Source organism: Lethenteron reissneri, chromosome 19 (assembly GCF_015708825.2).
Source record: "Lethenteron reissneri isolate LAM-NWPU_2019-01 chromosome 19, ASM1570882v1, whole genome shotgun sequence".
In the NCBI taxonomy this organism is placed as follows: Eukaryota; Metazoa; Chordata; class Hyperoartia; order Petromyzontiformes; family Petromyzontidae; genus Lethenteron; species Lethenteron reissneri.
This window is the reverse complement of record NC_083797.1, coordinates 5517427-5533057: the sequence shown is the minus strand read 5'-3', so window position 1 is coordinate 5533057 and position 15631 is coordinate 5517427. Positions and strand designations below refer to the sequence as shown.

The following is a 15631-nucleotide window of genomic DNA, read 5'->3' as shown; positions in this document are numbered from 1 at the left end:
TTAAGGGTGGTTATTTGTTGTCCTTCCCCGCACCTTCGATTATTATCACGGTTGGTTACGTACGGTGTGGAAGAAGTTCAACATTCATATTTCGACATGATGGTTGGTAGTCAAGAATAATGACGCAGTAGCAGCCGTGGAATGAAACGGAATGCGTTCGAAATGATGATATCAGCAGGCGCTAGGCGGATTAGTAGGTTGATAATTACATCTAAGGATCGTTAGAGATGGTCACGGCTTGTATTTAGCATTGGATTGACCATGGCTGAGTATTATGAAGGGATGAAAGCCGATGGTCCAATAATAATTAATACTCTTAGTTCTTTCGGTTTTTTTATTTTAATTTAATTTTTAACCTACGTGACTTTACCGAAAGAACTAAGAGTATGAATCCTTGCAGTCACGAAAGCTTCAAATCAAAAAGCAAATAATAAATAACGCAGCTGCACCCATTCCAAGTCATGAAACGCGATCGAGAAGACGTCAAACGGAGGAGACGACGCGATGAGATAAACGGTGAATTATCACAATGATGATGATGAACGTAGCAGGATCGTGAGAGATGGCGACGGTTTGGGGAAACCTGCATGCCAAGCAGTGGATTGATCTTGGGCTGATGATGATGCCTGCCGCCGCCACCGCCGCCGCTGCTGCTGCTGCCGATGATGAATCGTAGAGAGAGTTGCGGAGAGGGCATCTAACGCGCCGCGTCACGGGGCCCCCCCAACCGCCGCGCCCTATAAAGTGTGGAGCCGTGCTGGAGCGCCTCCCTCCTCCTCCTCTGTGCAAGGCTCCACAGCTCCATTCGCGAACAACAAAAAAAGGATCCCTCGCTCGCACGCTGGCTGGCTTCCACCCAGCGTTGGGCCACCCCCCACGGCAAAAATAACATTCGGGAAGAAAACGCAGTAATTCTCAAAATAAATAGAAGACGCAAAAAAGTAGACGCATTATTTTTTTTGGGTGGGGGGAGGGAGGGAGGGGGGTGTATTGTTTGTGTAAAGAGGAGCTGTCTTCCTCCACCTATTTCCACGAGGACGTCCACCCCCCAACGCCCAGCCTATTGCTAACATTCTTCCTCGAGCGGCGTTGCGGCAGTTGTTTATTTGATCGCTGGCCGCTCACGTATGTGCGTGTCTCCTGCGCATAATTCTTAAAGTGTGAAAATTTGTCGCCAGCAGTTCAGCTCCCCCCCCCACTCCGTCTTCATCCTGCGTCCGCCGGTCCGCTGCTCAGTGTTTCGCCAAGTAAGGAACCACACGCACCTAACACGCGCACGCACACATATAACAGCGAAGCAATGCGCATTGCAATGCCAGATCTAGTAATGGGTGACTCTTTGAAGTGCTTATTAAAGGTGTATACAGGACCGCTGCCGGCTGTGTGTAGCTTCTGTGTGCTTGCCGGCGTTGCGTGTGATGCACACATTTTTATTTTTTGACGACCGGGTTCCAAATACAGCCGCAACTGCTCCGGATCATCTTTGCTCTCGGTTGTATCAAAGGTGGTTTCTTTCCATGTGTTATCCCCTAAAGCCCATCATCTTATTATCTTCTTCCGCGCAATGTTGTGTTTCCCCGTTCGGATTGTGTGCCGATCAATTGAGTTTCGTCTGACGTACGATGCTGGAACATTGTAGAGCGAGTAAAATGCCAGACCCTGCGCTGAGTGTGGATTGTGAATTGTCGTTGTCGTGACTTATTCCCAAAATAGCTTTCGTTATTCAGGTTGGATATTCAAAGAAGGGGGACTGTTGCAAGGGTGAGGGGGTAAATGAGGGAATAGGGAGTTAATGGGGGAAATCGGGGGGCTGTTTGTTTTTTGGTAGGAGGGGAGGGGTGGTGTTAGGAATACTATAGTATGCAGTACATACAGTCTATTGTTATAATTCGTAAATCTAAATTCACTGCGTAATCGTGCAATTAACGTACTAGGGAAAAAACCCCAGCATGCAAATAGAATCCCTGAAATACCCTTAAGGAATTGAGCTCCCCAACAGAGTGCCTCCTTATCACTCCATTACATCTTGCCCGCTCGCCTGCGGTGCCCGCTCGCAATCATTCGGGGCATGCGTTCCTTCATTTCATTCCCCTTTGCGAAAATCGGTGAGTGGGGGGTGGTGGGGTGGGGGGGTTCGTGTGCAGGTTGTTTCGCGTTATTTAATGTTTTACTCGTTTGTGTCTCCACACACAGAGAGAGAGAGAGACACACACAGAGATGTCCAACCTCACGGATCTCGTGGGTCGCTCGACGCTCTCTCACGGAGGCATCCACATGCCCCACAGCGGGCCGGGCTACGCGTGGGAGTGCAACCAAAGCCATCACCTCTCGTCGTTGGCTGACAACGGCACACCCCACCATCAGCTGGCCTTCTTGTGTAACAAGAGCGACGACATGCTTGACGACGACGACGACTACGAAGACGACCCCCACGTCACCTCGCTGGTCGTGGCTGTGGTCATCACCGCCCTCTACTCCATCGTGTGCGTGGTGGGCTTGGTCGGGAACATCCTGGTCATGTACGTGATCGTCAGGTGAGATGCCACGCACGCAGAACGCACACACAGACAATGCACAACACACACACCGCGCGCACACGGCTTTCACACACACACACACACAGGGATACATTTGTCATGGGATAGATTCTGCTCACCCCCACCCACCCCTTCCCCCGCCCACCCCCAGCATTCCCACAAAACTTGAGGTGGGGAGGAGGGCTGGGGAAGAGGGGTAGGTGGGGCAGGGACATTTTCCAGAGCGAGGCCCCGGACATCTCGAGGTGAATTCAAGCCCCGCACGTGCGCATGGTTTTTGTTTTTTTTATCGACGGCAGCAAGAGGTTCTCTAAACTGCAATTCTCACGACCCACCACGGATGAGTCCTCCCCGAGTCTACCAATTTGAAACCTCCTTTCATTTGTACGTTAGAAATTGAGTCGTTGCTTTCGACCGGTGATTGCAAAACGTGTCCCACGTGCTGATTAAACTGCCCAGGCGTCTCGCGTGTGGGTGTGTGCTTCGGCGTACGTGCCCCACCATGATATAAGAGCACAGGTTGATAGGTACCTTGTGAGTGTGTGTGTGCATGTCACATTATCTGTCCTACCCCCCCGTACCTCCGATTAGAAAGGTTGGCTGCGTACGGTGCAAAATAAGTTCAACATACGGTGCATATATATTATAGGGAAAAGGTGGCTCAGCGGTTGGAACACTGCCCCAAGAATTCAATGACCAGAGTTCGATTCCCATTCGGGGCCAAGAACAGCGACGATTATTTGAGCGGGTCCTGGGCCTCCCCTAGGTCCACTCAGCCTCAAATGAGTACCTGGTGCGGTGTGTAAACATCATCGCCACTGGGGATACAATGGCGGCCGGGCGTGGTGCTGGCCACCCCCTCGTGTGGCATTCCGGCCTTCATAGGTGCTCGCATAACAGCACCTGCCCCAACAGTATGTCACGGCTCTGTTTTTCTTCGTCACATGCTATGCATGGGAACATTCATAGATCTATTGTGTATGTGCGTTGCACGTGACATTGGAGCACTCATTCAAATGCAAAGAGATTCTGTGTGTGGTAAACATTTCGCTTTTTTGTGTCTATCTTGTGTTGCTCGCTTGAAAGGATAACATATGCTACCAATGCGTATTCGTATTGAGTACGAGTCGATCCTTCCCTTTTCCCCCTTTTATATGTAAAAGAAAAACGTATTCCCCGACACGCGTGAATGAGATGCGATCAGTGGCCATACGATTCTCAGATATGTAAGGTCCCACAATACTATAACACTGAGTTCTGCCACACTCGGATAATATATACAGCACAGCGACAAACTCCAAATTCCTCAACGATCCAGTATTGTAGACGGCTTCGTCTCAGCAAACCCAAACCCTGCAATAATTCGATAATATATACAGCATCACCACAATAAGCCTGGATTATGCAACGATTCAATATTTAATTTCGATTTAAAGCTTTCGTGACTGCATGGATTCATTTTCTTGGTTCTTGCAATAAATTCACGTGGAAGGGAAATAATAAAATAATAAACATAAAACATAATAAGATAAAATTCTCACGACGTTTCGGCCACAACGCACGGCTGCTTGCGTTGTGACTTTACCGAAAGAACCAAGAATATGGATTCAATATTGCTTCAGATTTTCCGATATCAAAAATCGCCACTTGGCTCAAAGTCAGTAACACCACCTCCATTTCACCATTTTCACTTTGGCTTTGTCAATGCACACACTGTCCAATTCACCAACACCAAGAATCACCACTTTACTTCATAAAATGAAGACCACCTCCGTCTCCTGCCAAAACTCTCCCTTTCACCAGGTGCCTCAATTCCCACTCTTTTTGTCTCTCCCCCTATGCCTCCATCCATTTCTCCCCACCCACACGCACCCACTAACTCAGCATCCCAATCTCACTCATTCCCGTATTTCGACGTTGCACTCAGAGTATGAATCATTGTCTGGATCTTTATCTCCCATCCTCCCATCACTCTCACTCTTTACTTCGATATTAAACCAAAGCACGGAGCATACTCGCACCTGTGCCGAACGCCTTCTGGCACCTCTTGTTCCCACACGTTTGCACTGCCTTTTTAGATTGGCGTGAGTTTATGTCACTGTTAGACTTATGTGCACATGTACCTAACATTTCATGTTTCACTTGCACTGTTTTTTTACTTGCGTGTGAGTTTCGTTTATGACTGTTAAACACCTCGTTTGGTAGTTGTGCAGTATTCCTAATGGACCCTGTACTCGTTCTCTGCAATATCGACGTCGTTGTCGGCTGTTGTCGTTGCTGTGCTCACGCACCGCGGATCTCACTCGTAACATGGCCGGGTGACTGGCTACACCAGACCACCCGTGTGTAATGACAGGGCTACACCTGCTGACATGACAAAGTGACACCTGCTGGCCTGGGAAGGGATACACGGGTGCAGCCACAGAAGTAACAACCAATCAGAGAAGGAAGCGGACCTGGGGCAAAGGTAACAGGTGGGGTAAGCCGAGATGCTCCGGGAACCTGCTCGAAGGTTCCACGAGAGGGCGTGGCCGGAGGCGGGGCTTAGCCACGCCTGGGGGGATATAAGGGGAAGCGGACCCGGAGCTCGTGTGTGGGGTCCTGGCTGCGTCGCTGCTCGCCGACATCGCTCTCGGTCGTCCGACCACGTGGAAGATCTCCTGCGTGGGTTCCATCGCCGTCATCGTCACGCCGCCAGCCAGCGGCGGAGACGAGTGAGGGCGAGGGGACCCCGCTGAGTGATCGGCTGTGCGTGTAGCCGGTAGAGGTGTTATTGCCTACAGTTATGTTCGGTGAGAGAAAGAACCAGCGTTGGCCTGTGTTGTGCCCAGTGTGAGAATAAAGAATAACTACTCTCTATACGATGTGTCGTGGAAGTCACTCATTACACGTGTAACAAATCATATGAACTTAAACTGTCTCTACTTGTCTGTCTCGTTCTCTCTCTCGCAACCGTTGTGTCTATCTCTCCTTGTCTCTGTCTCATTGTCGCCCGTGTCTCTGTGCCTTTCTCTCCTCGTCTCTACGGCATGACGTTAACTCTCTCTCTCTCTCTCCACGGCCTGCCTCTACCCTCTGTGCCCCGCATCTCTTTTTTAATCCCATCTATCCCGGCCTCCCTTCGCTCTCCCTTCTTTCTTCGCTCTCCCTTCGCTCTCTCTCTCACTGCACTCGGTATCCACAAAACGGCATCTTCCCCACGAGTCATAACATGCGTGGGTGCCGTGTGCCGTCATTCATAGGCGCTCGCTAACAGCACGTGTCCTAATAGTTGCGTTTAAAGTCGATCTGGGGGATCTTTGTGTTGCCCAAAATGACGCAGGGAGCACGATGCAATTTCATCAACGCTCTGCACAGTCGCGTTGGACGCGTTTTAGCAACCATCAGGCGCGTGGAACGTGTAAGCGACCTTGCATGAGAATGCAGGTGGACTTGTGGGCCAGTGGTTGATCAATGGGGTTGGTGGGAAAGGCAGCGAGCAGGTCACATGATGCATATTAATTTTTGCACACTGGCGTGCCACAAGGCAGGTAGGCTGCTTGCTTACGCGGCTGAATGCAATGATTTAAGCACGTGCACGTTTCCGACAAACAATGGAAGAAAACAGATCAGGAATGAGTTTCGGATTTAAACAAAAATATATATTTTTCTAAGCCCAGTTTTGGATTTTATTAGTATGGTTTTTATGCGAATTATGGAATGTTACTAAGGTTTGTGTTGTCGTTTTAGACGTTAATGCATTCATTGTAATATTTTACGTAAAGTGGCATTCGTAAAACATACGTTTTTACGTGAAGCTTTTTATATTTTAATATATTACGCGAAAGATATTTGGCAGATTATAAAAATAATGTCCGGCAACAGCACTTAAATGAGCAAAAGCAGACATATTATACTATTGAGGTGATGTCACTTCTGTGGCGTCACATTTTTGGATCAATCAGCAACTACATTTATTTTGGATCATCCGAAATCTACGTTTTGTGATTAATCTAGAAATCAGGAGCACATCTCTTGTACACAGCTTCTCTGCACGGTGTTATTCTTAAACGAATGTGTTCTTAAATGTTGGTGAGACGATCAAGTGCAGCTCAAACATATTAGCAATTTCCGTTACATTTCTAAATACTTGACCAGTCACTCACTAGCACATCACCCGTCGGTCACATTTTCTCATCTCCCTTGCGTAGAAACGGGGGAATCCCACTTAACATCAAAAGTGACTTCTCAAGCATGGACGTTGTAGGTGGATTCTGCTGTGGTCGGATGGTTTATCACACTGGACTTTGCAATACAGAGGTCGCCGGTTCAATTTCCGGCCGTGGCAGTTGCCACCATTGGCAAGTTTCTCAAATCTCCCCACCTCCGTCCACCCAGCACCTATAAATGGTTACACCAAAGTCACTCCATCGGCAGATTGCGTGTGGTGAGGTAAAGTGTGGGCACTCTCACCTCTATCAAGATATCTGACCGTTGTGGAAGAGTAGGCTTAATACCCTCTAGAGGGCCTCTCTCGAGCTCCCTAGAGTGGAGATCCCTTCCAACAGCAGTGGTGTGAGCAAGCGATTGCAGGGCTGCACCCTTACCTCAACTTTTTTGAGCCAAGGCTATGCAAGCGAAACGTTATCACCATGGGTTGTCGCCGCTAAAAACCGGGGCGATGACTTTGAACACGAAATGTGCATCTCGTTAGTTGATCCGCAGCCATTGTGCGCACCCGTGTTACCTTTGCATTGCATAAACCTCCGTTATCCTGCCAGATAGAGTTCAACGGCGGAGCGTGTGGTTCACTTCTTGTGGGTTAACTCGGCCCATTGTCCCTCCTGGGTCATTCAAATGAGTGGCACTTTTTGTGTGTGTGGAAAGCAGCAGTGTTTGCCGTATGCATACACTCGCCCCCTGCCAGAGAAACGTGGACATGTTTTGTTTTCCGCGGCTGCCTCTCGCGGCTTTAACAAGATATGAGCACTGCCTCAATGCGCATTTGATCAGGAAATCACTTTGACCTTTTGACTCATTTCCACTAAGTGCCCCGCAGCTGTCATGGTTATGATGCGTGCTATCAGCTTGAACAGCGTGCTGATGACGTACAACCTGCGCCAGGTGTTTGTGCGGTGACTTCGCGTGAAGCCCAACTGCTGTCGACAATAAGCCGAACTTATTTTTCGCACGCTTTGGTGTCGCCTGCATATGCATCGACAGCTTTTAAAAATGAGAACAGCTGCTCGCAATGAGCCACGGAGCATTTTACTTCCCACAGGGAGCCACTCTAAACCAATGCCACCGGCTTTGGCACTGATCTTGCAGATTATAGCCCACCACTGTGGTACTTAAGATGTAATGCTTTTGTAATGGCAATTTAACGCATTGGAAGCGGTGACCCCATAACTTCTGTCAAAATGGGGTGGATCAAATCTGTAAATTTGTCCACAATTTATACAAGGGAATATAAATGCATTGGAACCCATTGGAATGTTCCAGATTGTGTTTAGCTATTCATTTTACACGCGTAAAAAGACTGTCGATTGATAATATATACTAATGAAGGATTATAAAATGTAAATGCTGACCTTCAGAATAATATAGATGCATCACCGCACCTCCAATTAGAACGGTGGGCTATAGACGGTGCAAAATAAGTGATAAGTTATAACAAGTAAGGAAATATGTTGAATTCTTACATACTGACACTAAATAATGTAATCTATTCATTGCAAGATTTTGAAATGCACTTAGGAAATCTGAATAATGTATTTTTTTTTCACAGCAAAAAAACATTAACACTCAACTAAATGTAAAAAAATGTAGCATAAAACATTAACACCCATGGTCTGCATTCTAAAATGTTCTGTAAAACATGATGAGGAAACGAATTGACAGCACTGAGGAGGGTAAATGGAAGCACGGTTCTCCGAGACAGGATCCAACGAAGTTACGTAACTGACCTTTAGCCAGACATGGGGGTTTGCGTACCACAAAGAACAGTCCCTGATGCCTGGGCCACATGTGGACTTTAGAAAACTATATTTATTGTCCCTTGCTTTTACAGCCACGTCTCACTATCCCTTGAAAGGTCTGTCAGTTCAATAAGTGGGAGAATATCTGGTGACGTTAGCTCATGCAAACTTACACTTGTGCAATGCTTCATTGCAGGGGCGCTGGAGGAACTGTGTATATTAAAATGTTCTTCCCTGCTTGTCGCAATTATCGTTTTACATGACCTCTCTTGTTCATCATGTTTCAAATGTTTATAATCTTCTCTTTCAACAGCCGACATTTACAAACTGGGTAACTTTTTTTCTTTCATAGAATTTTCAGTAGTTTTAATTGTGTTGTGTTCAACCGCTCGGGAACTTGTTATTTGTGTTACGTGCGGGATTCAATTTGCCGAAGAAACCCTTACGAGCACTTGGGAAGATGTCCTTTTGGATGGAAATTTCTCACTCGGGAAAGAAGGGCAATTGTTCATAACATTGCTGCAACTGTGTTTTATGCGTACTGTATATGATAACGAAACCAGCACACGCCATGAAAAACATGTTTGCTGGGATTTTTTAAAATGCATATTCTTTAATTCAGGCATGCCGATCAAAATGGTGTCACTCTTTCAAAGTGCAATTTTTCCCGTCACACGTGTGCAGTAACAAATTCCGATGTCCCGTTCAGTCACGTACACCACAGGGACATACTTCCACGAGCAATGTGGAAAGAGCAAGTCTCCATGTAAGATGCATGTAAAGGTCCAGCCCTGCAATGTCTCACCCCACTGCTGGCACAATTGCCACCATTAGAGGGAGCTTTGGAGAGCTCCTATGAATGGTATTTTGCCTACTCTTCCACACTGGCCAGACGTCTTGGAAGAGGTGGGAGTAACTGCACATTACCCAACCCACCGCACGCAACCCGCCGATCAAACTGTGGTCTACCCATGTATGCTGCTGGGTGAACAGTGGGATTTAAAATTTCAACTGCCATGGCATGATATTGAACCAGTAACTTCTAGTACAATGTGCGAACCATTACAGCATGATGGCATCGCAATTCTCATGTATGGAGCTAGATGTTATTCACTTACGATAGCTTGGCGAGACAATGTCAAAGGTCGACTCGAATTAAACTTCAGTTGGTCAATTGATTGGAGTGCCATGGTGGCGAGATGTTAACTACCTCACCTGGCATACAAGAGAGCGTGGGTTCAATCCCAACCCTGATGCCTGTATGTTTGTAGTTTGCATGTTTTGTCCAAGGCTGCGTGGATTTTTCTCCCCCCGTGATCTCTATTTTTCCCCCTCTACATCTAGAAACGTGCATTTAGAGCATTTGGCTGCTATAAATTTACGTAGAAAGACATTGGGCTATCATTTGTGGCCAGGTCGCTTGTAAAAAAGAGCTATGTAGCTCAGTGTGCCAAACCTGGGGATAAACATTTGTTTGAAAGTTAATTTACAGACTTTCTGTGCAGTGGAAACGTGGCAATAAACCCCCTAACTCACAGTGGTCGGCCTCAAGTTGGGTCAAATCAATAGCCAGAAGTCTTCCCCAGCAAATAAATAAATAACTACCTACATATTATAAATACGTACAATTTGAACTTCCTTAGACCCCCAGAAGGAGAAATGTGTCAAGACTGAAAGGAATTGACAGGTCTAAAGAAGAATAGGAAGCCACGTGGACACATCGAGGTGTGTATCCATCATGATGCTTAGACCTTGACAATGTTGGGGCGTCCAATTTTAGGAGATTTTGTCCCAATCATTTTCCTTGTTGCACAAAAAAAAAACACACTTTGTGTGGGTGGGAGAGATTTACTCCCCATTACTTTGCATGACATGGAGCTGCCTTTTTGTATAATATTTCTCTGATTGATCATGTTCCATTTGCTGGGCATGGTCTTATTACCGGAGGTTTTTTTTTTCTTATTTGTCTGAGGAAGCTATGAGTCAGAACCACAATCAGCGAATTTGTGATTGTCTCTCAGTATCACCACTGAAATTTTTAAACACAAGGAAGACAATTATTGAAAAACAATGTACTAAATGAACCCCAAAAGCAATATCTGGAGAACATTATTTTTACAAAGTATGAAATAATAATGAAACGTACTCTTGGGTCTTTTGGTCAAGTCACGTAAATAAAAATAATATATCACGACGTTTCGATCGCAACACAAGCAATCGTCTTCGGTATTGTTCATTGATGGAAGACGATTCAGCTGAAGACGATTTCTTGTGTTGCGATCGAAACGTCGTGATCTATTATTTGTATATACGTGACTTGACCGACAGACGCAAGAGTATGAATTCCTGCAGTCACGAAAGCTTTGAATGAAGAGATAATGAAACGATTTTCAACGTGAACATTTTCATGAAGAGGCAAGACAGTTTTCCAGTCGTGACTAGGAATCCCGGAGCCCGGCTCAAGGCCTCATTTGGCCGATGGAATAGGTGAGCCCTCAACCGTCTCTCGAAAGCAGCGGTGGATGTGATTATATGTACACATAGTGGGATGCAATTCCAAACGATCAAGGGAGCAGCCAAGGAGAAAAGGCGCTTGGCCGAAACAGTCCTGGTTAGAGGCACAGCAAGCGAGTTGAGGGACGAGGTCCTTACCTACACGGGGGTTTGACTAAGGCCCGTGTTTTTGAGGAGGACAGCCAGATAATGTGGAAGACCTTGGATTGGAGCATGATGACAAAAGGCGACAATCTTGAACTTCAATCCCTAGATTGATGGGCATCCAGTGCAAGTGTTTGAGCGCAGCAGGAGGGTTTTGTGCGACCTTGGCAATACCCAGGACAGCGCGTGACAGAGATTGTTTCATAGTCTTTGAAGTCTATGTTTTTGGCTGATGCCCGCATGATATGAGTGGCATTACAGTATGCAAGAAGAGAACCAATAATACTGTGCTGCAGCTCATGGTGTTTGTCGAGGTAGGAGTCAGTAATGGACAGATATTTCAGAAGGCCCTAAGATGGTAGTTGCACGATTTGATTAAGCCGATTATATTATTGTTCATTGATGAGGTGGAGTCGACGGTGACGCCAAGAATATTGAGGTGGTCTGACGGAGGGGTCAGAAGACCAGCGATGAGTAAACTTGGAGAGTCCGGGGCTCTGATGAGATGCCGTCTTATAACCAGAAACAGAATTATGGACTTAGATGCATTCAGAAAAAGGTGTTGAGACTAAAACCAGCATTGTAAGTTTGTTGTTCATTTGTCAATGAACCAGAACTAAGGCGTGTGCCATGTGGGGTAGATGTGATATTAGCTGTCAATTAGGGTTGTCAATAGGTGAGATGTAAGTTGAGAAAAGCAAATGTCTGACTACAGATCCTAGTGGGACCTCAGCAGTTAATATGGAGACCGTGGATACAGAGTTGCCAACTGTGATAATGAGCGTCTTCTCTGACAGGATTTAATCCACAGAAGCGCAAGGCCAATGATGGCGAAGTCACCAGGCGCTAGAAGAGTTTAGTGTGGTTGATGTTATCAAAAGCAGTGGACATGCCGAGCCCAGCCAATGCGACGAAGGATCCGCATTCAATGAGGGATACAATGTCATGGAAAGAAGTCTCCATGGAGTGACCTGAACAATAATATTATTAAAAAGGACCGGAACTTCGGGGTGAGATGGAGTGGTTCTTAATTATTGCCACAGCACTCCAATAGTTTGTGAGACTTTTGACACATTTATGATGGGGGTGGTAATTAGTGGGATGGTTAGCAATTCAAACCTAGCTCTTTAAGTAAGGGGGTCACCTGATCAAGCTTCAGATAAGAAGGCAATGGACCAGACTTCAAAGAAATGCTTGCAATACGAGTAAAACATTATTACGAATTCAGCTGCACATTGCTTAAAGGTAACAACAGGTAAGATGTCAAGAGGTGATGCTTTATTTGGTGACTCCAGTATTAGAGCTCAGACCCCCGGAGGGGTGTGACAGGTGGGAGAGAGGATGGTGAACAAGGCATTGGGAAAGATGGAATCACCAGTGGTTGATCTTGATGGGCAGATATGGATGGTGATAAAAATGTTGACGATTTTGTTTGTAAACAAGAGGTTTGTGACGAGATGTGGTGAACACTCAGGACCATCTCTGAACCAGGATGGAGAAGCACGTTGAGTATAGACCAATGCTGGAGGGTGTGATCAGCGGTGGAGATGATATTGCCACTTACAAATGACATTCGCGAGGCCGTAGCTTGTTTGTGGGCCTGCATGCATTACGGTAAAGGGGACTGGTTTGTGTCACGGCTGAAGCGTGAGTTTGTGACTTCAATGTGTCGTATAGTACATTTGGCATTGACTGCAGCTGCAGAGAGCCACCTAGTATTGGGTGAGGTCAAGCCACCGGTTAAACTTTTAGATGTGCCAGTTTGTTCATCATCATGCCTGTTAGATCAAGATAGACTTGAATATCATAGGCTGAGTGGTCAGAAGACAGAGGATAAGGAATAGATTATGTTAAAGTTTGAAGCACAGGAACATAAATGCAACTACACATTCTTTAGATAGAGGTGCCACAGTGGCGAGATGTTGACTCTCTCGCCTGGTATGCAGGAGGTCGTGGATTTGATCCCGACCCTGACGCCTGTATGTTTGGAGTTTGCATGTTTCTCTTCGTGGTCGTGTGGATTTTTTCCCAGGTCCTCCGGTTTTTACTTCCACATTTCTAAACACACATTTAGAGTATTTGGCTGCTATAAGTTTCCATGCAATAAGCCACTTTGTTGAGCTATCATTTGCGGCCAAGGCGCTTCTGAAAAAGAGTAATATAGCTCGGTGGGCCTTACCTGGTAAAATAAATAAAACGGTTTAAAAGTGGAAAGATAGACTAAGGAATACAATAAAAAGAAGACGACAGAGTGGGAAGAGCTAAATGGAGGTGAAAAGAGTAGGTGAAAGGCTAGAGTTAGCATGGACAGAGGAGCAGAGGGGCTGCCAGCCTTAGTAGCACTATCTTCAACGAAAATAGCACAATACGTGTCCATTGAGTGCATAATAGGAACCTTTTGTAATCATTAAAGGGGGCCCTTCAGATTCACGGTAATGAGCCTTTGAAACCACAAAATGGGCACAATGAAACCTTGACCTGAATGACACTCTCATGCTTCTCTTACATGAGGGACAGATTTATTGTTGAATAGTGGAACCAAAGGTATCTGCAGCAATTTTAATTATGTAAAATAGTTGATCAGTGTTTCAAGATTGTGGTGAGCTCTGTATGCCAGTATTCTGCCACTATCAATACATATGTAGTGGCATCCATGGAGACACACACTAGAACTTGGAGGCAACACGTTTATTACAACACCCCGACTGGGTAACTACATAAGCATACGGGATAACGACATAGGTGGTAGCTAACTTCCACTAGCGACTAAACCACAATGGGAAACTACATAATCGGGTCAGATCAGTATCGTACTACTGTCTCCTCGACCGAAGATGGGGGAGACATAGCACAGCGGGTTGATTCCAGAAGACGGCCTGGATCAGTGCTCGGGATTTCCCTTTTATGCCCCTGAGCATGGCCTGGCGCCGCCCTAGGCCACGCCCTCTTCTAGATCCTACTAGAAGGTTCTGGGCCTAATGTCACGTGTCTCTCTCGCCACCCCTTGGCCCCCCTCGCTACCCTCTCCTGGTCACGTGCCCTCTCGGGTTCACCCAGAATATCATGTCCTGAAGTGCCCTCTCTGGCCGTCACCAGAAGCAATTTGCTGGTTGTCTCAATGACTGCAACTCGGCGACTCACCAGGAACCGCTACATCTGGTAATTGTTCTTTACACCTGAGCTGGACACGATATTGTGCTATGCGGTGAAAGCAGAGGGGTAGTGGAAGATTTTTTGAAGATCTTGGTGCACAAGGTTGAAGTGAATGGGTTGAGGATCAGTCGGACAGAGACGGAATACATGGTAGCAAATAACAGTGGAAATAATTCAGAAGGGAATTGCAAATTGGAAGTGACCAGTTAATGAAGATGAACGAGTTTAAGTACCTGGGTGCAACGATGTGTGCTGATGGTTCACTAGAAGGAGAGATGAGAACAAGGGCTGGATAGCTGAAATGGCTCGAGATGACTGGTGTGGTGTGCGATAAGAGGGTCCCAGTTTGGTTGAAGGGACAAGTGTACAAGACGGTGGTAAGGCCGGTGCTGTTGTATGGGGCCGAGTGCTGGGGCACAAGAAAGAGGGAGGACCAAGCTGTGGCAGTCACAGAGATGAGGATGTTGCGGTGGATGTTGAGTTTAACAAGGAAGGACAGGGTGAGAAATGGAGAAATGAGAGGAAGACTCAAGGTGGTAGAAATCACAGAGAAGATGAGAGAGGAAAGGCTGGTGTGGTTCGGTTATGTGTTGGGACAACAGGAACATAATGCGGGTCAGAAGGTGCAAGTGATGCAAGTGGAAAAAAAGAGATCAAGAGGAAGGCAGGAGAAGAAGAGATGGGGGGGGAGGCGATGTGGTGCGATTGGACACGGTGGCCCGAGGAGTGGAAAGAGAGATGGTGCAGGACAGGGCAGCGTGGAAAGGGTTGGCAAGGACAACAGACCCCACATGAGTGGGACAAACACGTGGAAGAAGAAGACCAGAACTGGACAGCTGTTACCACCCACTTGATAATATAATTCGTTGTAGAGAGCTTTTAAGTGATGATATGTTGTGAAAGTTCCATTCAGAACACGGGTATGGCTTAATTTAAGAAATGGAAATTAAATGTACATATAATTATAAATGAAAGGCTGAAAATCTACCAATCAAAGAGTATAAACCATCAGGCAAACTCCAGTCATGCTCGCAGTGGCTTTTGGCTAGCCATTGAAGAAAGACAGTCACTGCATTGTGCGCTTTCAGATGCACCTCTGTTCCCGTCTGGAACACTCTTCCTTCTGATATTAGAATGCCACTGGTGCTATGCACTTTTAAATCTAGATTGACAACTCATTTCTTTAGAAGTGCTTTTCGTGTTTAGTTTGTTCTCTCCCTCCCCCCTCCCTGTATGTAGCACGGTTGACTAAGTACATTGTGAAATAAGTTCAACATACATATATACACACACAGAACACGTAATTGGAGGTGTGGGGGAAGAACA

The 15631-nt window shown here is 46.4% G+C and overlaps 1 protein-coding gene across 1 annotated transcript in view; it reads left to right on the top strand.

Annotated features, from left to right (window-relative positions):
- The first annotated feature begins 797 nt into the window (after window positions 1-797).
- Window positions 798-15631, top strand: part of LOC133344200 (delta-type opioid receptor-like) — a 55558-nt gene continuing 40724 nt past the window's right edge. The window contains exons 1-2 of the mRNA XM_061554240.1: window positions 798-1247; window positions 2194-2534. Coding sequence (XP_061410224.1) covers window positions 2218-2534 — 317 coding nt within the window. The 5' untranslated portion in view covers window positions 798-1247; window positions 2194-2217. The remainder of the gene's footprint in view (window positions 1248-2193; window positions 2535-15631) is intronic.